We start from the raw sequence: 27,013 nt of genomic DNA on the forward strand, positions 1-27,013 counted from the left end.
ATTTTAGCAGGATATTAATCTATCTACATTATTTTAGTGCCATAAAATAGAGGGACTGGGAATAATAAGTGTTGTCATTTCTAAATAGTCAAAGCGAGTACACAAATATCCTGATGTTAAAAGCTGACAATCTATACTTTAACAATAGTAATGGTTCGATTTTGAATCAAAGATTTTGGAGCAGAGGTCAAAAAGAAACAAATGAATAATCTTCAGTTTCAATCTGAGTATAGTTGAAGTAATAGCACCCATTATAAAAATGGTTGTTCCAGTAGAGGAGACACAGACCAATGGTTCTCTAACCTCTCATCTGGTACCCCCAGCCATACCATGTTCCAGAGCTAGCACTCCTGTTTCTTCTCTACTAATCATCAAGCCCAGAATCAGGTCAGCTAGTTCAGGGCAAGAACAAAATTGTGGGTGTCCCAAAGGCTTCACAACCCCTGACAGAGTAGATAATTTAATCGTTCTGTTACCTCAGGGGTTACTGGATGTATAACCTCCCAACTCACCTGCGCCAAAAGCAAAAAAGAAGGTCTGGGAGGGGTTTCGCTGGATGAGAGCGGAGATGCGCCGTGCCATTCGCTCATTGCGTTTGTAGATGAGCTCCTGGCGGAAGTAGTTGTCAATCTGCAGAGCCGTGGACCTCTCATGGGCCGGCAGGGAACTGTTGATGAAGTGAGGGAGCTGCGGGGGGTGGGTGGTGGAAATGACAGATGGAACATGGAAGAGAGGAACAGAGAGGTTGTTAGTGATGTCCTGGCCAACATGTATGCCCCTGTGAGTGTGAGACCTGGCAGGATGAAGGTGTCCCTGACGTTTCTGCCAGCATGACAGCCTGATGGAAAATGATCTCCTGCTACAGAACGGGAAAGAGGACTTATTCGTCTCTACTGGGGTGTTTGTTTCTGTACAATTGTAGTTTGATTGATTTACAGTGGACAGGGTCCTGGCTGCAGTCAGCTCTTGGCCAGCTCAGAGGGCTAGGCAGGCCGTTAATCTGCAGGGATGATCAGGATCCCGGGGGAGCGGAAAGGGGGGGGGGTCTGGAGTTTAGAGGGGCCCCCGTGGGCCTGGGATAAAGGGGTAGGCTGATCCTGGTGCGCTCCATTATACAGCTGCTCAAAACACACACATATATACACACACACAAACACATATTGAGACATAAACACACGTTGACACACACACACGCGCACTGACACAGAGACCGGGGCCAGGAGGCAGCAGAGCAGATTGCACCTGAGACCCATCCTTGTGCTGCTCTCTGGGAGTATCCTGTTCTGGTCCTTCCAGCTCTGGGGTCAAAGCGCTTGCTAGGAACAAGTTCCTCTCCACTTCCTGACCAGAACTACTCCAATCAGCAGAGGTGGAACCAATGAACGGGGGAAGTATGGAAGATGAAGGGGTTATCAGGAGGTCATTAGGGACGGCTCTATGTCAGAGAGAATTAGTGTGGAATACATGGAGGGTTACCTTCTGCACATCCGGACCCCATAAGACACCTTCAGAGAGGTCATGGGCAGGGATGTGTGTCATGCTATGTGTTTGTTCTCTCCCGGGGCTCATATTGTGTGATGTGGACACCTGATCACAACCTGCATCTGGTTGAGCTGCAGCACTTGAAGTGATCAGGAGGACTGGACAGCTGCAGGCCAAGTGAGTATGTGAAAGCACCTAATCATGTAAAGGTTCATGTGTGTGTGTGTGTGTGTGTGTGCCAGTGTACGTGAGGAAAATGTGAAGAAAACGGTCTGTGTTTATTTGTTTTTTAAAACATTAGATAAACCTTTAAAGAATTACCCTAAAATAAAATGTTTGTGTTAATTCACATATGTAACTCACTCTGATTAGAGCATCTGTGAAAACACTAAAATGTCAATTCAAATCTGAGAGATCAAAATGAAATACATTCAACGTGGGGTTTCCTTTCTGTTAAAAACACTGTAAAGACTGTTGACTGTAGTTAGGTGAAAGACTAGAAAGTACTGAAATAACACTTAAGAATAGTCCTATTTAAAATGTATATATTTTCAATATTTATTCAAATCTAACAAGATGTTACAAAAATCTACTATATGTAAAAATTATTACAAAAAAAACTTGATACAACCTTTAATAAACTAAATTGAAATATATCAATAAAGTAGTTTCATTACTTAGCCAGCTAGCAGCTAAGCTAATAGCAGCCCTCAGTGGCTTGCAGTAGCACAGTTCGATTAGCATTAGTGTTTTTGTATTTTTCTGCTGAAAAACGTACAATGCAGTAATATTCCACAATTGGAAATATTGTAAATAGCTTTGCTGAAATCACTAACAGCATTCATTCGCTTAATTTGCCCACTTAGACTCAAATTGCCTTAAAGTGTAAATAAATAAACGAAGAAAACGGTTAGTGTACGTCATAAGTGTCTTCCTTGAATGTGAGGAGAGACGCGAACCACTACCACGATCCCTCCTGGTGTATATCCTGTCATCCCTACAACTACTCTCCTCCTTCGCCCTAAATACTCCTTTCGTCTTATCTCATTTCTCTGGTCTCAGTCTTGCTCTTTCTCTTAGTGAGCGACTGGGTAGCGAAGCAGAAGCAGGAGGTGGGGAGTGAAGTAGGAGGAAGCCACATCAGTTCCCTGATGAATGATCACCGTTTGAGCGTTTAGTGAAAACAGAGAAGTAAGCGTCGGCCGGTCGGAAGGGAGGTGAACCGCCTGCAGATAACTTATCGCTGTAAGGCCCATTAGCTGCACTTTATCCTGGCCACTCAGGAAATGTGAAATGACAGGGAAATATTTTCTCCCTTCCTCACTCCTGTTCGCGACCCTGACTGGGGCCTCCTCCTCCCCTGCTCCCTTTGAAGGTCCTCGTTGCTCCGCGCTCTCCGGTGGCTACGCTGGGAATGAGGAGGCCCTCTGTGTTGAAATGCATTAACCTCTCCGAGCTGTGGCCCATCAGGAGCCCAGCAGATGAAGATGGAGCTGGGAGATCACGGTGGCTGGGGATTACCGTCCATTTATCAGGGAACACCTGCTACTCCGGGGTAGAGTTCATAAGGCCTGCCGTATATCAGTGCAGCCTGGCACCGCCGTCATCCATTAGATGGTTATAGCATGTGGTGTGGAATGTTAATACGTGTTATTATTACATAAAGGCCCAGGGCTGATTTAGACTGATTTAGTGACGGGACGCTGGAGACAACTGTAGGAGACATGGTCTTCAAGGCACAAGGAGACAGGAGAGAACGGCTTACTCTATAAATTGTCTGGCTGTAACAATATACCGGTCTCTGTAGAAACTGATTGAAATACTTCAGACACCTCAACAGTGAGTCGGTGATGAGTGATGATCACGTGTGTCGTTGGGACAACGTACTATAATGGTACAGATGAAATATGACCATGTTGTGGTTTCACCATAGGGGAAAAGCAGTATGCAGTGTGTGAAGGCTGTGTAGTCAGTGGCTAGAATAAGGCTCTCAGGGTCTGATGGTTAACAGGGTGGCAGCTAGACTACTGATAATGATTGACTAATATAATGAATGCTAGATTTAATTCCAGAGCCTGAAAGATGAAAAACATGTTGTTCTGTCCCACATTTAACCACGACTGTTTCTGGTAGTTGCTCTCGATAAAATGCATCCTCTAAATAACTAGCACGTTAATGTTGGTGTTAGAGGCGGGATAGGATTGAAAGCCTTTATCTTCAAGACCAGGATGAAATAACAAGGCTTTAGCTCTTTTAGGCCTTCTAAGACTGGTGGACGTACCTGCGAGGTGTCATGGTTGAAGATGATGGAGCTGAGGTCTCCACAGTTGTAGTGAGTGATGAGGTCCTCGGTGGTGTAGGAGCCCTGCAGACTGCCGGCTCTCACACTCTCATGCTGCAGCAGGGTCTGGTTCAGGGCAAACAGCACCTGCAGGAGGAGGGGGAGGATGGTGAGGAACTCCACCGCGTAACAGCCTTACTCACTGTCCCTCTAAAGGTAACACACACCAACTGTCCCACATACTGTCCTGCACACACTTAGAAAACCAGAAAAAAATGTATCGCTGGTTTCATTTAAGGAACCCCCGAAGAGATCCACTCTTAGCCCGTTGTTAGATTTCTTCAACCAGAACCCTACGGCTTGGTCCTCAATCAATCAGTATTGGCTTCAGATTTTTAAAAAACTGGACGGTCTTGTCTTGCAACTACTGATAATGAATATGTTTTGCTTAAGAAATGATTTGCAGCACTGAATGGATATCATGTCATGGCCTGTCTGCAAAGCTCACAGGGCACAGAGCCTGTTGCCAACACACTGTGCCTCATCAAATATCATAATGCATTCCATAAAACATGTTGCATCTTTATCCTGTGATATTAGAGGTTTTTTGTCACTGGTACTGTTCGTACAGGTATGTTGTAATTTTTCAAAAGCTTTTTTCAAAAGTGCATTTGACATAGACTGAGAAAGAAAAACAAGATCAAACGTGTTTCACACTTAAATGGTGTTCATATAAAGTACTTGCATTGCTTTGATAGGATTATCTTTTCTATTGTTAAAATACCTTTTACTATCACCATTGTTCCTACTTGATCATCACTCAACCATTTGGTGAATTGACTGTATATATTTTACACTGTTTTCCCTACTATGTGCAGATTGATAAGTACAGAATCATCACCCTAAGGCCATAAATGTGTACCTCACTGGGATTCAAACCCACAACCTTGGTGTTGGTAGTGTTAGCCAGAAAAGACCACTGGATTGTCTATCTACAATACAATACTGTCATAAACAGGACATAATTGCCATCCATAAAAGTAACCACAACCACTGGTAACTATATAACCAAATATACCATGTGAACACTGGCAATGTCTTTCAACATGGAGCAGGACAGACAGCCAGGCAGAGGAGTAAATGACAGGGTCAGAACATGAAACGGAGCTACTGTGACCCATCACAAGAACATCTTTGTTGATAAAGTAGGCTTCTACCGGGCCAAAACTCGAACCCAGTGTCGACGTAAAATCATTGGCCTGTGACTAACTGTCCATGTGCCTGGACAACGTGGGGGAAACATATTCATGTGTACAGACATATCTGAAGATAGGGGGGTAAGACATAAGTCCCTTCTTGGGGCCTACAATGCTGGAGCCAATGAACTCATTATATTTCACAAAAAACAAACTTAGTGGATGAATCAATAATCTTGTGGTGAAAGACTTTTGCAAGAAAGATGTTTGTAAGAAAGAGGTTTGCTAACCAAATGAAAGAAAAATCGGTTGTTTAGAATGCAAGATTGAATTGGTTACAAGTGTGATCAGTCTGGGGTTTTGTACTGAGAGTTCTGAAAAACCACAAATATATATATAGCCTGTATCCACTGAAATAAATCATATCTGAAAATGATAAATGAAACCTGCATGCATTGCCAGTATTGGTCAGACAGAGATGTGTCCTTAGTAGATTTCTACACTGTATTTGAATATGTAGGGATAAACCTACTCGGTTTCACCAGGCCAAACCTAGAAACGTCTGGTCACTAATCTGGAAAAGTAATCTTTTTGATGTAGGTCTTGTCCTACCCAAAACCACGGTGAGTCTTTGTCTACATACAGTTTTTTTCCAAAACCATTTTTTTGTTTAATGTGATGGCTTTTTTCTGCTGTAGTTTGATGAGACTGAGTAGCTGCTTTCTGCTGTAGATTGATGTGACTGAATAGCTGTTTTGTGCTATAGTTTGATGAGGCTAGGTTAGCTGTGTTCTACTGCAGTTTGATGAGGCAAGGTTAGCTGTGTTCTACTGCAGTTTGATGAGGCTAGGTTAGCTGTGTTCTACTGCAGTTTGATGAGGCTAGGTTAGCTTTTTTCTACTGCAGTTTGATACTAGGTTAGCTGTGTTCTGCTGCAGTTTGAGGAAGCTAGGTTAGCTGTTTTCTGCTGCAGTTTGATGAGACTAGGTTAGTTGTTTTCTGCTATAGATAATGAGACTAGGATAGCTGTTTTGTGAAATTCAATGAAATCTACATCGATGTATTTTAAGAAACATTTTAGTAAAGTGTTCTCTAATCTCATCCAAAGAACTAACACGTTCTACATACCACCACCCAAAAAAAGAGCTGTTTTATTTTCTCTGAAGTCTATTTCCGTTAATTTTCTAGTGTTGCTCATCATTTCCAGGCCGCAAGAGAGATAGAAGAGCTCCAGTCGCTACCTCCGTCAGGTATAAAGAGGGGCGCGTTGAAAAGAGGGAGAGTGCCCCTTTTAAAATAGCCCTCCTAGGACTTCAGCCCTGTAAATTTACAGCCACCATTAAAATAAAAAGTAAACCCTCTTTACAGAGAATTTATGGCGTGCAGCAGCCAGCGGGCCCAGCGACACTGCAGCTGTCCCAGACACCAGGGGTCAACTCTCCCAGATCCCGCCTCGTCACTCCTACTCTCACCTAGGACTGGTCTGGCAATCCCCGGCCAGCTGTCAATCAAGTCTAAGTGTTTTGACAGGAGTGCCATAGGTGCAGGGAGTAAGGGCGTGTGGTTTACTCAGAATGCAGCGTATTGAGTTTCACACCGTCTCACATTCCGCCCACTAACACATTTCATATCCTATGGTGGAGAAGTCTGTTGATTTGCACCCTTGATTATGTACGTATAAGCATGTATATCACCGGTGGTAACTCCTCCATCCAGCCCCATACATTCTAATTGCCTCCAGCAGGGTCTGTAAAGGAAAGTGATGGCTACAGTAAAGGCTGTTGGTTGACAGCCTGAACACAGGATTTGTGTGTAGGATTAAGGCCTACAGCTGTGCAATTGATCTGTCCCCAAGTCAACACACTCAAAGTGGTATATAATAATTCATACAATTAAGGTATGTTTTTTCAATAACTTATTGAACTCCTAGATGCCCTATTGAGTGCTTCTTGGGTAACCTTAACCATGAGCTGAGCACACCCTGGAAGCAAAATACTCGGACTCTGTTCTTTCTCTCACATCCTTTTACCACCATCTCTCTGTCTCCTTGTCTCGCGCCCTTTCTCTCTCTGTGGTTGTACTTGTTGCATTTTCTAACCTCTTCTAGTATTTCCCATTGCATGTGAACATAGCCTCTCTCCTTGCAAAGAGGGCAGTGGGAAAACTCATTTATATTATTCAAAGAGTTTCACAAAATCTATTTCCAACCCAGGGAGAGCGGTAATCCCATAATGGGCCTTCAAACCTGCACGACCATAACAGCAGAAAAGCTTTCATTCCACTTCATACCTCAACAGGAAGTTCCAGGAACCCCTGCTGCCTCCACACTGACAATCCTTCATATATTTATTGATTTCTATCTCACATCTGCTTGCTTAAGTCTCGTAATTTCTGCCTCCCCCCATGCCGAGTCACATTGGGTGAGTGGCCTGGCATTGGCATTGCCCAAGTCCTTGACCCACACAACTCTATACTCATACAAGGCTTTCTCCGGCTGCCAAAAGCAACACCAGAGCAGGCCCTGCCCTCTGTTTTGCTGCCAGCGCTGGGAGTTTCCCAAAACACAGCAGACTGCATCAGACACTCTGGACATGGTGGTGAAGGAGCAAGGAGGGAGAACTTGGCACAGGGGGCTGTAAATGGTGTGGTAAGTCAATATTGTTCTCCCACTGTGGAGACTGCATATCTCTATGTAGTTGCCATAGCTCCCATGCTGTGATGTGTTGAATGAGCTTGTATGTATGCGTGTGTGTGTGTGTGTGTGTCTGTGTGTGTGTCTGTCTGTGTGTGTTGAAAGATAGAGTGGATGTTCTTCAGACAAAAGTGTCTCTCACTCTACGTAAGGGATAGGTAGTCTCAGGTTAGACTCCACAGGCCAGACACAGCCAATCACAGGACCTCACAGGCCAGACACAGCCAATGACAGGACCTCACCGGACATGAGAGGTCATCACATGATTATTACTTCAAGCAGGTTACTCATAATCTTCAGAGAGAACCTGAAATGAAAACAAGGCAACAGGAAATATGTCACCCCTCACAATCCCATTGACATCAGTGTTGGGGACCACTGAATATACCATTCTTAAAACAAAGCTGAAAAGAGCTCCACAACCAAAGTTTCAGGAACGTCATTTTGGAATGATTTTAAGGAAAGAGAGAGAAAATGTACGGTTAACGTTCTTGATGTGCTGAATAGGAGGGGCATAAAACCTTTTTAGCAACACACATTTGCATAGAGCCCAATTGACCTTGAAGTGTATTAAACTCTGACTGTTTGTTAGCATTAATGTTACTGCAAGCTTTTCCAACGTTATATCATGTAATGAGTAGGTGCTGATGACACGTTTTTGGACGGCTTTCTTATGTCAACTACCTCACTCGTCTCTTACTCCCTCCTCTCCCTAACTCTCTCCCTCCTCTCCCTAACTCTCTCTCTCTTGGTCTCTCTCTCTCTCTCTCTCTCTCTCTCTACATCACTCTGAAAATATAGGTGTGTTGAAACTCAACTACCCCATTACTCTTTCCCTTTTTCTCTCTTTCTCTTGCTTTCTTTTTCTCCACTGAGGTTGAGTAATGGGGCACCCCTTCTCCCCCTCACCAAAGTACACAGACAGAACAAAAGAAATGAAGAAGAGCGAGAAAAAAATTAAAGAAAATAAAGGCTGAGAGCATATGTTAGGCAGATGGAGCGGAGCTGTTGGTGTTCTTTAGGATTGGGAAGAGAAGAAAGACATTGTTATCGGGCTGGAGAGGCACAGGTGCATTATAGACCTGCCAGCATCAGGAAAGAGATATGAGAATGATTGAAGAATTCTGCTCACAGATATTTGATCAACACTGATAAAGTGTACATAAAGAAACAGCTTAATGCATTGTTCCTAACCACTGCCTGCCCCTCTCTGGAAGCCTCTAAAGGTGGTTGTGTTTCACCAGCAGACCTAGGACCCTTGACCCAGGGACATGCATGGCTGGGCTCTGTGGGGCTCCTGGAAGGGGATAGAGCTTAGCCCACAGGGGACGGGTTTCAGACTGCCCTGAGACTCTAGGGGTGAATGTGGTTGTAATAACATCCAGGGTTAGCTGGGCTTGGGAAACCTAGAAGCAGCTATCTCATCAGCCACAGACCCTGCTGAGGGGCTCCGCTACGGCGGACACTAGAGGGTTTGTTAGTGTGCTTGATCGTGTTGAAGTCGGTTTCTGTGTGTGTGTGTGTGTGTGTGTCTGTGCATGTGAGTGTCTGCAAGGCTATTATCATAAGCAAAAACTGAAAGTAAAAAAACTGAAATGGGAAAAACAATGTGGTAAAATATTTAAATACTATATATATATATATATATATATATATATATATATATATATATATATATATATATATATACGCAGTATCTCACAAAAGTGAGTACACCCCTCACATTTTTGTAAATATTTGATTATATCTGAAGAAATTACACTTTGCTACAATGTAAAGTTGTGAGTGTACAGCTTGTATAACAGTGTACATTTGCTGTCCCCTCAAAATAACATAACACACAGCCATTAATGTCTGAACCGCTGGCAACAAAAGTGAGTATACCCCTAAGAGAAAAAGTCCACATTGGGCCCAAAATGTCAATATTTTGTGTGGCCACCCTCATTTTCCAGCACTGCCTTAACCCTCTTGGGCATGGAGTTCACCAGAGCTTCACAGGTTGCCACTGGAGTCCTCTTCCACTCCTCCATGATGACATCACGGAGCTGGTGGATGTTAGAGACCTTGCGCTCCTCCACCTTCCATTTGAGGATGCCCCACAGATGCTCAATAGGGTTTAGGTCTGAAAACATGCTTGGCCAGTCCATCCCCTTTACCCTCAGCTTCTTTAGAAAGGCAGTGGTCATCTTGGAGGTGTGTTTGGGGTCATTATCATGTTGGAATACTGCCCTGCGGCCCAGTCTCTGAAAGGGAGGGGGTCATGCTCTGCTTCAGTATGTCACAGTACATGTTGGCATTCATGGTTCCCTCAATGAACTGTAGCTCCCCAGTGCCGGCAGCACTCATGCAGCCCCAGACCATGACACTCCCACCACCATGCTTGACTGTAGGCAAGACACACTTTTCTTTGTACTCCTCACCGACATGCACTTGACACCATCTGAACAAAATAAGTTTATCTTGGTCTCATCAGACCACAGCACATGGTTCCAGTAATCCATGTCTTTAGTCTGCTTGTCTTAAGCAAACTGTTTACAGGCTTTCTTGTGCATCATCTTTAGAAGAGGCTTCTTCCTTCTGGGACAACAGCCATGCAGACCAATTTTGATGCAGTGTGTGGCGTTTGGTCTGAGCACTGACAGGCTGACCCCCTACCCCTTCAACCTCTGCAGCAGTGCTGGCAGCACTCATATGTCTATTTCCCAAAGACAACCTCTGGATATGACGTTGAGCATGTGCACTCAACTTCTTTGGTCGACCATGGTGAGGCCTGTTATGAGTGGAACCTGTCCTGTTAAACCGCTGTATGGTCTTGGCCACCGTGCTGCAGCTCAGTTTCAGGGTCTTGGCAATCTTCTTATAGCCTAGGCCATCTTTATGTAGAGCAACAAATCTTTGTTTCAGATCCTCAGAGAGTTTTTTGCTATGAGGTGCCATGTTGAACTTCCAGTGACCAGTATGAGGAAGTGTGAGAGCGATGACACCAAATTTAACACTCCTGCTCCCCATTCACACCTGAGACCTTGTGACACTAACAAGTCACATGACACCGGGCAAGAAAAATGGCTAATTGGGCCCAATTTGGACATTTTCATTTAGGGGTGTACTCACTTTTGTCGCCAGTGGTTTAGACATTAATGGCTGTGTGTTGTGTTATCTTGAGGTGACAGCAAATTTACACTGTTATACAAGCTGTATACTCACTACTTTACATTGTAGCAAAGTGTCATTTCTTCAATGTTGTCACATGAAAAGATATACTCAAATATCTACAAAAATGTGCGGGGTGTACTCACTTTTGTGAGATACTGTATATATATTATTAATACTAATACAAATAATACCAGTAATAAAATATTAATAAGATGAAAGAAAACATAAAAAAAAGAGAAAAGTGAGACATTCAAGTGCTCTGCTTGTGGTCTGCCTAATCCTACACAAAACCCTTTTATATTTGCATCTTCTACAATTGGGAACTGAGTACCTCCAAGGCAAATTTTCAAGCTTAAGGATTCTGATCAATCCGAGAAATGTATTGGTTCCGTCTGATTGGTCCCACAAACTGACGCGTTGGGCCAGAGCAGCTAAAGCAAAATTTGGAAAAATTTGTAATACGCTTAAATAACCTGATTGGTTAGAGATTATCCAATTGCTGATGACTGTTTTATACCCCTCATTTTGACCTCCCACAAACTATTTGAAGTCTCAGACTGAAATATGTAGCGAACAATATTACAGTGAAATATTTCAGACCGGATATGAATAATTTGCTACTGAGATGTTTGGCGGAGGCAGTAAGCAAACAAGAGTAGCCTCGACCCGATCAGAATTTGGTTTGGTTGTGGCTGTTAGTGGGTCTTCTTTCCCTATTGTTTCTGTCAAAAATAAAGCAGGAAGCATGAATACCCTGTGAGATATATTTTGAGTGCATTGCTGGAAATGACAAAACTAAGTGTATTGTAATGTCAGAATATAGCAGCTTGTTTGGAACAGAGATAAAGTGGGAAGAAATTGACTCCCAGTAACTTAAATTCTGAATGGTGCCCATAAAGAACCATTACTATGATTTCCGGATAAGGACAAACTTAGTCACCTTAAAGCACATTAACGGCAACCGGAACACTCACGGAAAACAGTGCAAACTGACTATTAAATGCAAACCTGAAAAGAAATAAAAACAAATATAAATACACAAATCTGTAATCACCTTGGTGTGTGTGTGTGTGTCTATGTAAGAGAATAAAAAAAATACCAGGGCATACATTTTAAACAAACAATATATATATTGCCATCAAATGGTATTTTGCACTTTCTAATAATGCCCAAATATTGTAACTTTTGTGTAATGTTTGCTTTTTCAATGGTATGCTGTGCTAAGAACTGACACACTAGTAAATGTACACACACCCACACACACACACACGCACACACACACATACCGGCTGAAGCTTTTGTCCTTTCTATACAACCTTTCCGGTCTTTCCTTCTCTCTCTATATCTTCACGTCCCAGTCTCTACCTCCTGCCTTCTGTCTGTCTCCCTCTCAGCCCAGGAAATCCGGGGATTACCTAGAAGCCATCTCAGTGGTGGCTGCCTGTTGCTCCCAGTGTCTACAGAAAGCCTTCCTTTCTTCCCTCTCTTCCCCCTCTCCCTTCCCTCCCTCTCCTCTCGGTCTCCCCCTTTCTCCCATCCTGGGGTGGACACGACAGGACCCTCTCAGCCTGGTGGGGGACAAATCTCCTCATCTTTCTTTCTTATTCCTTTCTTATGACTTCTTCCTTTGGTCAATCTCTCAGCCCCCTGCTTTCTCGGTCCAAACTCAAGACTATAGGCTCCCCAGCTCCACTCCCCAGTCCCTCTCCCTAGACCCTCTCCCCAGCCCCTCTCCCTAGACCCTCTCCCCAGCCGCTCTCCCTAGACCCTCTCCCCAGCCCCTCTCCCCAGCCCCTCTCCCTAGCTCCTCTTCCCAGCTCCTCTCCCCAGCCCCTCTCACCAGCCCCTCTCCCTAGCCCCTCTCCCCAGCTCCTCTCCCCAGCTCCTTTCCCCAGCCCCTCTCCCCAGCCCCTCTCCCTAGCTCCTCTTCCCAGCTCCTCTCCCCAGCTCCTCTCCCCAGTTCCTCAACCCCAATCCCTCTCCCCAGCCCCTTTCCCCAGCTCCTTTCCCTAGGCACCTAGCCCAGTTAATAACAACCTGTGGGGGAATCGGCCCTGCTCTCTTTACACTTGTCCACAAACAAACCCTGCTGTTTGACTTGGCAGCCCCAATACAACACCATTCATCCATTCTTTCCTGCCTGCTCTGGAAATTGAGAAAATAATAAAGTATCAGTTGTGCAGGAGAGCAGCTGCCTCTTCGTCATGATTAATACCCAAGAATGGTGTGAGAAAAAGAAAGAGAAGGATGAAGAAATGAGACAAGAAAGAGAGAAAGGGGTTGAAATGGTCCTCAATCTTCTTCCCTTTCAGTACTTTGGTGGGGGGGGGGGGGGGGGGGGGGGTGGCAACATAGTGGAGCCGTGGTTAGGTCACAGAAAGACTTGACCTGTCTAAGCCAGTAGCCCAGAGCTAACAGACAGGGCTGTACTGGGAGCACCAATCCATTCACATTCTGCAGATAGCTCCTCTTTTCCCATGGAAAGATATTATTGAATTCCATCAGATGTATCTGCCCCCATTATGATGTGTGATGCTATCCGAACCAGATGAGTTGGTCTCATTCCATATCCAGAAAGAGCAGGGAGAGTCATGCATGTTTAAAACATATAGCTCCAAACCAGAGGCCAGATCCCTCTTATCTCACAGACTGCTTTGGTTCATTTAATAGCTTTAGACAGTGTAATTCCCTAAGAATGATTTGTATTTCTGCAAAGTCCCATTCTGAGGTCCTGCTGAAACATGAGAGTAGCACATAATCTTGTCCATGAAGATGAATTGTGTCGTAGCAAAAAAAGTGAATCCAGACCCAGGGGATGGAAGGGCTTCAGGGCTGGCTGATGGAGGTGCGGTGGGGGAGTGGGACCAGTTCCTTTAAACGGCCACATTCCTTGGACGTTGTCCTGACTGGGTCCTGTCACCAGGGTTGTGTGTCTGAGGAGCCTGTGCCAGGTACAGCCCATCTCTCACACACGGCTCAGATGAAGTGTGACGTGAGGTCATCTCATACCGGGCCTGTGTCAGTACAGGCTGACGTTACTGGTGCCTGGGTAGTGTACCCTAAAGGTCTACGGTGTGGCGTAGCATTGAAATAACGGCAGCATTTCCATTTAAAAGGAACCTGACTGAAAGGCTATTATGTAAGAGCTAATGCTGTGTGCATAATTCAAGGGTGTGCGTTTGTGAGAGAGACCAGGACAGAGTGAGGGCAGAGCACAGGGCACAGAAAGAGAAACAGAGAGAGAGAGAGACAGAAAGCGAACGAGACAGAGAGAAACAGACAGACACAGGGTGATAGAAAGGGAGAGAGAGACAGGGGAAAGAGGGAGAGAGGCAGAGAAAGAGAGAGAGCTCCATGTGTTTATAGTTAGCAGTAGAGCAGGAGCTAACTGCCAGTGAAAGCCTCTGTGCTCCTCAACCCCCCTCTCCCTCTGATCAGGTCTGGAACACAGCTGGCCCTGCACTGCCCTCCCCATAACACCTCTCATCCATCCCACCAGCTCTCCACCTCAACACCACTCTTCATTCCTCCACTCAGATACCTTTCCTCATCCCTCCACCCAGACACCTCCCCTCATCCCGACAACAAGATACCTTTCCTCATCCCTACATTCCTACAACCAGACACCATTCATGGTATGGAGCGGTGTTATAGTACGGGGTGGTCTGTGTATGATCTGGTATGGAGCAGTGTGTGTGTTATAGTATGGGGCAGTCTGTGTATGCTATGGTATGGAGCAGTGTGTGTGTTATAGTATGGGGCAGTCTGTGTATGCTATGGTATGGAGCAGTGTGTGTTTGCCATAGTACGGGGTGGTCTGTGTATGATCTGGTATGGAGCAGTGTGTGTGTTATAGTATGGGGCACTCTGTGTATGATCTGGTATGGAGCAGTGTGTGTGTTATAGTATGGGGCGGTCTGTGTATGATATGGTATGGAGCAGTGTGTGTGTTATAGTACGGGGTGGTCTGTGTATGATCTGGTATGGAGCAGTGTGTGTGTTATAGTATGGGGCAGTCTGTGTATGATATGATATGGAGCAGTGTGTGTGTGTGTTATAGTACGGGGCGGTCTGTGTATGATCTGATATGGAGCAGTGTGTGTGTGGGTGTTATAGTATGGGGCGGTCTGTGTATGATATGGTATGGAGCAGTGTGTGTGTTATAGTATGGGGCAGTCTGTGTATGCTATGGTATGGAGCAGTGTGTGTGTTATAGTATGGGGCAGTCTGTGTATGCTATGGTATGGAGCAGTGTGTGTGTTATAGTATGGGGCAGTCTGTGTATGATCTGGTATGGAGCAGTGTGTGTGTTATAGTACGGGGTGGTCTGTGTATGATCTGGTATGGAGCAGTGTGTGTGTGGGTGTTATAGTATGGGGCGGTCTGTGTATGATATGGTATGGAGCAGTGTGTGTGTTATAGTATGGGGCACTCTGTGTATGCTATGGTATGGAGCAGTGTGTGTTTGCCATTGTATGGGGTGGTCTGTGTATGATCTGGTATGGAGCAGTGTGTGTGTTTTAGTACGGGGTGGTCTGTGTATGATCTGGTATGGAGCAGTGTGTGTGTTATAGCATGGGGTGGTCTGTGTATGATATGGTATGGAGCAGTGTGTGTGTGGGTGTTATAGTATGGGGCAGTATGTGTAAGATATGGTATGGAGCAGTGTGTGTGTTATAGTATGGGGCAGTCTGTGTATGATATAGTATGGGGCAGTCTGTGTGTATCATAGTACGGAGTGGTCTGTGTATGATATGGTATGGAGCAGTGTGTGTGTTATAGTATGGGGTGGTCTGTGTATGATATGGTATGGAGAAGTTTGTGTGTGTATTTTAGTATGGGCCGGTCTGTGTGTGATATGGTATGGAGCAGTGTGTGTGTTAAACTATGGCGTTGTCTGAGTAAGATATGGTATGGTGCAGTGTGTGTGTCATAGTATGGGGCGGTCTGTGTATGATATGGAGCAGTGTGTGTGTGTTATAGTATGGGGCAGTCTGTGTATGATATGATATGGAGCAGTGTGTGTGTGTGTTATAGTATGGGGCAGTCTGTGTATGATATGATATGGAGCAGTGTGTGTGTGTGTTATAGTATGGGGCAGTCTGTGTATGATATGATATGGAGCAGTGTGTGTGTGTGTTATAGTATGGGGCAGTCTGTGTATGATATGATATGGAGCAGTGTGTGTGCGGTACTGTGTGTCTGACCATGGCAGCAGCAGGAAGAGGCAGGCTTTGCTATCATCAGTCACGGCTCCTCCAGACACCAAACACTTACGCAGCATAATCCCAGACAAACTCACTATTTCACGGCAAATCAGCAGGAGAAATGTCCGATTTCACGGAGCACAGTCAATCTGGAGAGGGGCTGTTGCCTGAACTGGGAGGAAAACAGAGAGACAGAGGGTGTTTACTTGTGTGTGTGTTTCAGTGTATGTTTGTGTGAGTGTTTGAATGCATTTGTGTATGCGTGTGTGTGTTTGTATTTCAGTGCACGTGAATTTAAGTGTGTGTATATGTGTTATAGTGAATATGTGTGTAATAACGAGAACATATATTATTTATTTAACCTTTCGTTTGAAGGGGAGTTAACGCTGAGGCCAACAAGGCTGCCATTGAGCCCTACAGTATGTCCACCCCAGATGTGTGTTTATGACTGTATAAATATATTAGGCTAAGAGTTAGGGATAAGGTTAAAGTCAGAGTTAGGCATAGTAAAAGTCAATTTCTTTAAGGGCAATCAACTTTGGTGTCCCCATTTTGATAACTAATGTGTGTGTATGTCTGTGTGTATGTGTGTGTGGTACTTTCAGGGGGAATCCCATGGTGTCTGAGGGTCAAGCTGCTCCAACACATCCAATATTTTATTATATTCTGAAAAACCTCGGTCAGTCCATCCGTGAAGAGAGAGACCAGAAATCATCTTCCCAATGGGAACAAGCTGTCCGAGACAGAGTGGAAGGAACACAAACCTTGCTGGGCTCTCTGTAGCTGGACCCACAGCCCAACTGGGAAGAACCTCAATACCTTCGGAAGACATGCTGCTTTCCTCCTGATGGAAAATCTTAGTGGGTTTCTTAGTCTTTTACTGCTGCGGCCCCCCCTGACACACAGAAAGACACACACATACACACACACACACACCCAGGGCAGATCCGATAAAGACATGTGTAGTGTTAAGCTAAAGATGGATAAAAAGCGTGTCTCTCCAAAACAGCCTGTCAGAGAAGTCTGCTCTTCAGGCATTTATATCCTGGGTCTGGGTCTAGTATACACAGACACACAATTCCACTGATCAGAGGAATATATCATGTCAGCTCCTGCCATCCCTCTCTTCCCCAGTCTCCTCCCCCTCTCTCTTTGTCTCTCTAGATGTCTGTCCAAAAGTAGCTTGGAAGCTGAGAGTGTGAATTGAAAACAGATGAAGAGGCCAGTAACAGTCATTCTAAAGCGTTATATTCTTTAATCTACTGTATCTAGGACACATTTGAGCCTTTTCATTCCACTTCTGACTGACCCCTTTCACCCTGACATTATCCCCCAACACCTCAACAACCCCATATTCACCACTTTTGCTCATCAAAGACAGTCAACCCACCCAACCTGCATGACTGACAGAAAAGAGATTGAGAGTAGAGTACAGGTAGAGATGACAGGAACAAAGTATTTTTCAGTGGAGAGGTATACAGGGGAGAAGGAAATGGGAGCTAAAAACGAAGCTTTGGGTAAGAGTCAGACCCCGACAGAGAAGTGTATTGAGTTTTAGAGTAAAATACACGTGTCATATCCTCCCATGAAGGGCCGAGTGTCTGCAGGTTTTCACTCCTAACTCCTAATGGTCACTATTTAAAAACAAACTTCCCTCACCTGGATGCTGGGAAAGACGGGGGTAATTAAAGGTTTATTTACATTCCGATACATTTTCAGAGACATGTTGAAAAAGATTCAATAAGTAGATAATATTGTTGTGTAAACTTGGAGATGTAGATAACTTGAGGCACGCCCTTCTGAGGTAGCATGCACCACAAATTTTCGATTGAGACCCCCTGAAGGTTTGCAAGTCTGATCTTTATCAAGTGTTTCTCTAGCATTTTATTCTCTCTCTTAATGTAATTAAGGCTTAAGTCCAACCCCTAAACCTAATGTAGCCTGAAGAGAGCTGCCATTCCTCCACCTCCCATTACACCTAGCCTAAACCACAACTTCCATCAAAAGTATTTAACTTGTATACACCATGGCTAATATGCCCAGCCCCCAGCCCCAAGCCCCTAGCCCCAGTCTAAACACAGTGCTCTCCCCTCGGTCATACCCTCTCCAACACCCAGCCAGAAGACTACTCTCACCCCAGCCAGGATCCACTATTGAGAGACATTTCAAGTATATGCCAAACCCTGTAGGCCTGTTTGACATGGAAACAATGGGAAATTATGTCATCTTATAGGGCAGTAACCACGGGTGGCTCTCCTATATAATGACATGTCTATTACTCTGACTGGTGCATGAAACCAGGAGGAGTTCTACATGTGTTCACAGAAGGGCAGGAGGTTAATGTACTGTGCTATATGGCGGGGATGGTAATGGTGACTGATGGGCAGTGTGTAAACGGGTCCTTGATTCCTGTGCGGTGCAGTGCTGGCTGTTGATGTGAACTGAGCTGGTTGTCAGATCAGAGCAGGAGCATTTTACTACTGTGTTAAGTCACTCATTATTTCATAAACATTAAGATAGGCTCTGTGTTGTGTCCAAGAATCTTAATGTAACCACATTTATTTATGACAACATTTATTCCTTGTCATGTTTTTAATATTTATTTTTTCATTGAACAAATTCGTATTTGCAGTGACAAGTGGAACAAGGCCTCCTCTGGAGAAGGGCTGAGATATAAAGCCTTTTTAGATTTGTACAAAATAGACCACGAAGACAGAACAGACTGGCAACAAGCACCAGTAAAACAACACCTATACAATGGCACTTGAATTTAATATATAATAGGTTACAAGTGTGATCAGTTTGGAGTTTTGGGCTAAGAGTTCTGAAAAAACACAACATACTATTGACAAGAGCACCAAGGCGACTGCAAAGCCTTTCTCAAACCTCTTAGCTTCAAAATGCAGGTCCTTCACTGACGCTGTTGACTTCTGTTTTCCCAGAAATCCATCCGCAGCTACGGTATGTATATGTAGCCATTCCACTCTGCCCTGTTCTTGCGTTATTAACAGGGTTGCGTGCAGCTCACTTGGCAGGATCATGGCATTCGTATTGCCAGGGTTGTGAGGCCGATTGTCACGTGAGACCAGTTAGGAAAAGTATGAAAGCGTATGCCCTCCATAAGTCACTCCGAATTATAATGTCTTCTGTATGTCGTAAATTTTAAATAGTATTTCTTTCTAATTTGATAGTATGACATCTAGTGGTCCTTTTGTGCACTTTCCATAATTATCTGTAATAATCTCCAGTTCTCTGTGTTCCCTTATCTGGCCCACCAATGCTGTTGGAGACATGCGCTGTTGAAGGTTAATTGACCAAAAGCACAGTAGAAATGACAAAAATGTGCGTCTGACTGGAAGTGGGCAGAGATGTTTCCCTATTTCTCCAGTGAAGCCTTTTGCTTCCAGCACCTTAACCGATTCAGCTCTTTTAGAAATGTTAACAGACATTGGGACTGGAACCAAGAGCATTCTCTAGAAGAGAGGATAGGTACAACAGGGTTTTTCATAGAAGTGCCTTGTGAATAAGAACGTAGCCGTGTTTGAGCACGCTCAACCTAGTGATGCCCACTCAAAAGGTGCTAATCCCACTGCGGAGTCGGACCACCCTGATCGGTGTCAACGCAAAGGGCTGACTAGTTCACTGACTCAACGGCCTCCAGTATAGAGCTTGAGCATGAATAGTATCGCCATATTCCAATACAGTCAGACAGGTACGACATTTTGTGTGTCGCGTGAATTAACAGCTCTTGTGTTAATTGTTGTTCTGTCTGGACCGTTGGGTGAGTGTATGGGTACATTATAAGGGAATGTATCGGGGTGGGATTGTGCATTCAGACGTGGATAATGGGCATAAACTCTGCTGCAATTTCCTGTTTAGGTCTGTTTTGCTCTGCTCTTTTTGTTTTGTTTCAATGCTGTCCGGCCCTGATCAGTTTTCCTCCACCCTGTCCAGATTTGCTCTGCTGTGTTCTGTCCAGTTCTGATCTACCATGTTCAGTTCATCCCTGTCCAGTTCTGATCTTCCCTGTTTAGTTCTGTTCAGTTCTACCTGGTCCAGCTCTGATCCGCCCATTGAGGTCTGTTCAGTTCTGCCTCATACAGGTCTGTTCAGTTCTTCCCTATCGAGTACTGATGCGTCCCGTTGAGTTCTGTACAGTTCTGTTCAGTTCTGCCGTGTCCAGTTCATTTCTGCTCTTCCCTTCCTGAGACATGAGGAACAGCAGCTCTGGTGTCTGCCTGGCTCCCCGCAACAAAACCACAGTTTGGTAAACCCTGCCACCAGCGCCACCCCCTGCCGCCTCTTCCCCAGCCCTCCGTGCATCCACAACCTCCCACAGCCTGGAAGCCAGACATTCGGCCAAGGAAGAAACTGCTCACTTAGCAGAAATATGATGATGACTATGATTGCGATTAGTAATAGTTTTAGCACCCCCCTCCTATTTGGAAAAACATTTGGTTTGGACCACAGCTGAGCAGTGGTATGGACAGGGAGAAGCGGTGCATGGGAATGTCCTGTGTAAGAGTGGCGGCGTAAACACAAAGCATGCTGGGGCTGAAGGGCAGACGTGGTCTAGCCCTGAGGGTCTGTGGTTCGGCCGACCAACAAATCACAGGAGTGTGGCTTTAAATGGTACACTTATCATACCTCACTTCTACAGTCCAGACAAACTAGGGGAAAGCAGAGAAAGACAGGCAATATACTGTAAGGGATTCTTCTGTAGTAGGACAGATTTCTTCATTCGGAAAACCCTTACTGAGAAGTACAGAACATTTGGGATCCATGGACTGACAACTACAAAGGATAGACCAATGCGTGCTTCGTATTTGCTCTCTGCATTCAACCCAGGGCTTTCCCTTTCCACCAATTTCACAGGTTGTGGTAATTCTGCAAGTTACACATCACATTTTGACCTCGCAAAATAAGCTGTGTCATCCACTGTTGCAGATTTCAGCTTCAGGGGTTGACTGTTCAGCTCCTGTGTTTCAGTCAGCCATTCAGCTAGCCAGTCAGTCAGTCACCCAGTCAGTCTGACAGACTCTGTACTGATCATAAAGCATGTCTGTGGTTTCCCTTCTGATAGGTGGTCTATACATTACCAGCTTTAAACAAGGCTGGATGAAGGGAATGTAAGGAAACATACTATTTAACAAACGAGGCAATTACTAACGGTGGGAATGGAGGTGTCTTTCAGGAACTGAGTTAAGTAACTCAATGGTCAGTGGAAAATGAGTATTGTGTTTCTGTACCCCAGTGATTTAGACATGCAGTAGGAACATACTAGCTTTCATTCTGCCGGCATACAGTAGGGAAGACAGTGCACGTGCAGTTCACAGTAAAGTATTTAGACCTCACTTTCTCCACAATTTGTTGTGCATAAATCATAAATCTTTCAACACGTCAACAATCCGACGCGCACAGCCAAGATAACACTGGAGTGGCTTCGAGGCAAGTCTGTGAATGTCCTTGAGTGGCCTAACCAAAGCAAAACATCTGTGGGGAAACCAGAAGACTACAGTTCACCAATAGCGCTTGAGAGGATCTATAAGGACGAGGAGAAACTGCCCAAATCCAGGTACGAAAAGCTGGTAGAGACATACCTAAGAAAACCAGAAGTTGTGATCACGTCATAAGGCACTTCTACAATGTACTGACTAAAGGGTCTGAATCCTGAAGTACAGGAAATATACAAGTATAGATATTTTCAGTAATGGGAACAAATGTTTTTCCATTGGCTTTATTGGGTATTGTGTGTAGATTAACGGAGAAGACAGAGATTTTTTCAATCCTAAATTAAATCTGTATGACAATAGGTCGAAAGTCAAGTGGTCTGCATACTTTCTGAAGGTGATGGATGAAGTGTACAGTTGTCCATTTGTTCTTTTTTGAATAAACAGTGAACTACAGAGAAGCAATGACCCCTCTCTGTTAGGACCATGTGAATCTGTCCTATTCTTCACAGTTGCCTTTTGGGTTCTGAGAATGGCGGACAGGGTGACTCCATGAGGCACCCATGCTGTCGCATTTGGGCCGGAGTGGGAGGGGGTCTGAGGGGACTAGAGAACAAACACCCTCCTTACACTCCATCCATACACCCTAACCTCCCCCAGCCCACTCTGACCAGGCCCTGACCCGGCCCTGACCCTGATGTAATCTTGCCTCAGATCTGTGCCAGACAGATGTCAGCCCTGCTGTCTGCCTGGGACAGCCCTCTGATCTGAGCTTCATATCCTCTACCAAGCACCCTCTGATGGGCCAGGGCTTCACCACAGAGAAAACAACCTCCCATCAAAGATTCTCAGCATTTCCAAACCTGTTTATTTTAGTTTTGTTTAAAGGGAGGACATCTCTTCTCTGTTCTAAGACTAGAAAATACAGTGTTGATTAAAGGGAAGAGATATCTCCACTGTTCTAGGGCTAGAGAATACAGTGTCTCTTTTTACCAAGTCTCCTCCTTGTTTCCATCTCACCACATTCCCTGCTAGGCCCAAGCCCCCCTCTTCAAAGTTAACACTGGGTTTTATATGATGGCGGTTCTTCTAATTCTAGGATGTTTAAGAAATTGAGTTTACAAACTCTAGGCCACGCACCAGAGCAATCAGCCATCGGTCCTATGTCAGAATTCAGCACACATCCTCACCTATATCAGCATCTTCCACAATCGATAAAGGACAATCAGACTTGTACCCATGTCTGTAAGCATGTGTCTGAGTCAAATCCTATGAATCTCACTGTCCCCTTTCCTCCTGGCTGGCCCGGGCAATTGCTAAGTGACACACTGCCAGCTCACAGAAGAGGGCTGCCCGCAGCTGAATGAAAATAGAGGGAAGAATCATGCGAATGATCCGTCATCCTCTCACTCTGTCATTGCCACCGTCTCTTCCTCTCTATCGTTTGCTTAAACCACTTTTCTATCACTACATATTCAACGTTCCTCTAACCTAGGAAACCTTCTACCTTCAGACAAGTCCCTACCCACGGTCTTCATTCTACCACCTCTGGTATCTTGGCTGTCCCAACCCTACAAGACATCACCAGCCCAGTCAGAGGTCTATGTTCAACCCCAGTGGAGGGACCAGGTTCCAGTAGGAGTGATCCCTGTCCCTGTTGCCATTGGCAACGAATGCTTGGAATTTCTATTTTTATTAGCACTGGACTTTGCTGATAGTTACTTCATTGTATGTGCTGCTAATGTGTGGTTGTCTCGTCTAGATATCCTATAATGTATGCACAAACTATAAGTTAATCTAGGTAAGAACCACTGCTAAATGACTCAAATGTCAACTGTCAATGTTTGTGTGTGAGGGCTTCTCGCTTGACCACCACATGGAGCAGGCCTCTGCTGACAATCAGTTTAACTCTCAGCATTTCATATAACGCCTGAGCAGCCTTTGTTTTTAGTGTAAACTTACGGTTCTGACATTCAGGAGTGAGAGCCTGTTTGCAGGTTGAAAGTACGTGGCCTTTTCCGACTGCCGGCCTACATAAGTCCAGGGCAAGGCGGCAGTAGTGTGCATCAGCCGTCTACATACCTAGGAACGTGGAGACGTTTTATATGCCCTCCATGGTGTCCTCGCATTGCAGTCAATTTCGAATGATTATTTTCCTGTGTGAGGGTGTTTGTGGGTGAGACTTAAATACTTTGGTGACTGTGCGTGTCCAGTCCGGAGTCGTGGGTGAGTTGCAGTGTTCGTTACAGCTCCACACCGGCCGTCTGTAAAGCATTAATGACACAGCCTTGTTCCATACACAAAGGCATCATGTTGACCACTGCTGTTAAACAACCATGTTTGCTGGAGCTCACATGAAATGCTGTGGCCTTTCACAAAGTCGGCCCGGGGAGGGGTGAATCAGCACTCCAACGCTGCTGAGTCTTTCAGCAAATAAGTAACCTGATCACCACAACCATGCAAGTTAACATTACACAACGCCACAAAACACAACTATGTACATAAAAGACACACATAGCCAAATATAAACACACCACACCATGTTTGCGGTAATGGCAGTAGATAACTTATCTTCCTGAACAGCAACATGGATCAGAATGTTTACCCAGAAAACAATGGGAGACCAGAATTCTCCTTTAAAGGTTAACGGCACCCTCAAACTAGATTTGGATTGCTCCTAGCAGAACTCGGCTTTGTGAAGCGAATGCCTTTGCCTTGCATATTCCTTTAAAAAACAAGTTGCTTGAAAAACTGGAAAAAGCAACAATCCTCTCTTGAGACACCAGAGCAACACCGCAGGCAGCAACCATTACTGACAAGAGGATGTCTTAGTTGTGAACGTTTGCATCAGCCTAAGCTGTTTATTGCAGTAATTGTCATACTTGTCATTTCTCATGGATGACAACAAATACTTAATTGAAAAAGTATCATCAATATTTCTACCTCCTGCTAGGAACAGTTCCCTTGACCAGTCACCAATAATGGATGAAGACTTTGGCTAAACAAACTTCGCCTCGCCTGAAGAAAACAATTTGCAGAAAACAGCAGGAGAAATAACAGCTGAACACCAAAGCAAACAAAACAATTGCAAAATGTTGTCATAACATATCCATATGAAAAGCATATGAACAGCTTAGAACTGTCCCCTCTTTCACCTTGTCCTGCCTCTTTCCCTTCACACTCCCCGTCTCAACCCCCATCCCATCCCAGCCCCCCCAGTTCACTTCAGGCCAGCCAGTTGCCAATGGAGCAAGGCCAGGAATGGCCGTGAGTCAACAGACTGCCATAGAACCTCACTCTAAACCACCGTCTCTAGGGGGAACCTTATATTTACAGCCCTTGCTCCCCTTCAACTAGAGCCTCATTTGCTGTAACACACACACACACATTACACACACACACACACACACACACACACACAGGGCTCCAGTGGGCTACATGACTCCATGACCACGACACAGTGGCAGTGAAGAGTGAATGAGAGGAGCTGACCAGAGGGATGGGTCTGACATTTGGCCGCCTTGTGCTGAAGCCACAGCTGAAGGCTAGGGACAGGGGACAGGCAGAGGTGTTGGTGTGTCCCATCAGTGGGAGCGTGGATGCGCCAGTCACACAGCACCAGAGAGGAGTGCCTCGTCAGGCAGCAGGGCTGATGGGAAATCAGACACATGTTTATCATTGAGGGGATTGGCCGGGTTCCTTTTATCTGAGACCGGCTCACTGTTCCCTCGCTCCCTTCCTGACCTTTCTGCCTTTATCTCTCTCTTTCTCTCTCTCTCTCTCTCTCTCTCTCTCTCCCTCTCTCCCTTCTTCTCTCACTCTCACTTTCCCCACCTACCCTCCCCACCCATCTGCTTTTCATCTCCAGGAAAATGGGCTGGGTGGAATGAGATGTCCTGGTGGTTGTAGAAATGGTTCAACTGGAATTCTGGGTGGATGTTGGCTACTTAACCCTTTGTTTCTTGTTTCTACATTAAGTAGATAGTTCTGGTCTTAAATATTGCATGATTATTTCAATGTGTGTTAGTGTGTGTGTGTGAGTGTGTGAGTGTGTGTGTGTGTGTGTGTGTGAGTGTGTGAGTGTGTGTGTGCGTGTGTGTGAGTGTGTGAGTGTGTGTGCGTGTGTGGGTTTGTGTGCACCGATGTAAATGCATCTGTATATGTGCAGTGTACATTCTCATGCGAGTCAATATAAGTGAATTATAAAAATGAACCACGGCTGTTCGCCTTCCCTAAAAAATGCACACATATATTTGGCCTGACTGAAAGCCATCCCCAAACCCAACACTCCGACCCAGCCATCCCTCCCAAGACCCACATACACACGCACACAATTTCACTCACAAGAGCTGTCAGTCCCTGTTAGGCATGGCATTCTTGTCAGCACCCAGATTGGATCCCCTTTCAGAGGAGCTGAACTCCGGACCTTTTCCCCTCAGCACCTCCAGAGAGAGAAAGAGGCCATAGCGGGGATGATAGAAGAGACAGGCATCTTAACTATTGGGGTCATACTCCTCCTTCTAGAATCTTTCTCCTCTCATCACAACTTTATCGGCTGGGTTCAGGTTCTGCCCTCTCATCAAACACAGACAACTTGTCTGAGACAGGGCACAATGAACCTCCACTCAAGCCCAGAAATAATGGATGGCACATCCAGTAGCCTGCGTGTGTATTTTACACTGACATTTTGTGTTACCATTGAGCTACCATTGAAATATACTACTTACAGTACTACTAAAGAAGTCCATAACAAAATGAGTCTTCATAGAAACCCTTCCTAGATTCTCCCAGATAAATCCAAAAGAAAGAAAATAATGAAACTGAACCTAGGAATCGTTTCAAAGGGAAACAATTAAAAGGAATTTGATTGTATTTCTCCTTCGAAGAGAGAGGGTTCTGAGACAAACTACATGATTGCTTGTCAACTGTCCGTTCAGCAGTTTATAACAGTTCATAACGGAGAAATAATTACTTAAACTATGAGAACAATACAAGCCTCACTTTCAAGAACACTCCGTAAAAGAGGTGAGTGACAGGTATGTTATCCCCGCAATTAATGAGGTTCCATCTGTGTCAAATTCAGATCTCAAACTGTTATGTCTCTACTTGAGAGCCCCTTCCACAGTGACCCCAAGATGGCCACCACAGTGAGGTCTGACGGAATTCCTAAAATACCTGCCAGACTTAAACCGGACTTAAACCAGACTTCACACTTCACTTCCAACTATTTTCCTTTCTATTTAAATCGCAGAGGTCTTAACAAATAATCAGGGTGTCCCTGATGAGTGTGGTTGGAGCTGTGGAGGCAGGAAGAGGAGGAGAAGTGTTAAAGCTTAAACGGCACATTGAACATAGAGCTCAGCAGTTCGTCTCCTCCAGGTTGGCACTAGTTCATAATGGGTCCTAGAGCGCAGAGGCCAGTCCGGACCGTTAAAGGAGCACGGCAATCCCTCTCCGCCTCAGTAAAAACCCACTCGGCTGAAATAACTCTTTTTAATCTCTTCCACTCCGTTCTCCCACCTCTTTCTTCCTCTCAGATGCCACACGGTTCC

At 45.0% G+C, this 27,013-nt stretch overlaps 1 protein-coding gene across 1 annotated transcript in view; it reads right to left on the reverse strand.

Moving 5' to 3' along the window:
• The window catches only part of trabd2b (TraB domain containing 2B), a 64,409-nt gene that overhangs the window by 18,552 nt on the left and 18,844 nt on the right, over nucleotides 1-27,013 (reverse strand). Inside the window, exons 3-4 of the mRNA XM_010871815.3 lie at nucleotides 3,764-3,910; nucleotides 513-687 (exon numbers count right to left, since the gene is read on the reverse strand). Coding sequence (XP_010870117.1) covers nucleotides 513-687; nucleotides 3,764-3,910 — 322 coding nt within the window. The remainder of the gene's footprint in view (nucleotides 1-512; nucleotides 688-3,763; nucleotides 3,911-27,013) is intronic.

Source organism: Esox lucius, chromosome 8 (assembly GCF_011004845.1).
Source record: "Esox lucius isolate fEsoLuc1 chromosome 8, fEsoLuc1.pri, whole genome shotgun sequence".
NCBI lineage: Eukaryota > Metazoa > Chordata > Actinopteri > Esociformes > Esocidae > Esox > Esox lucius.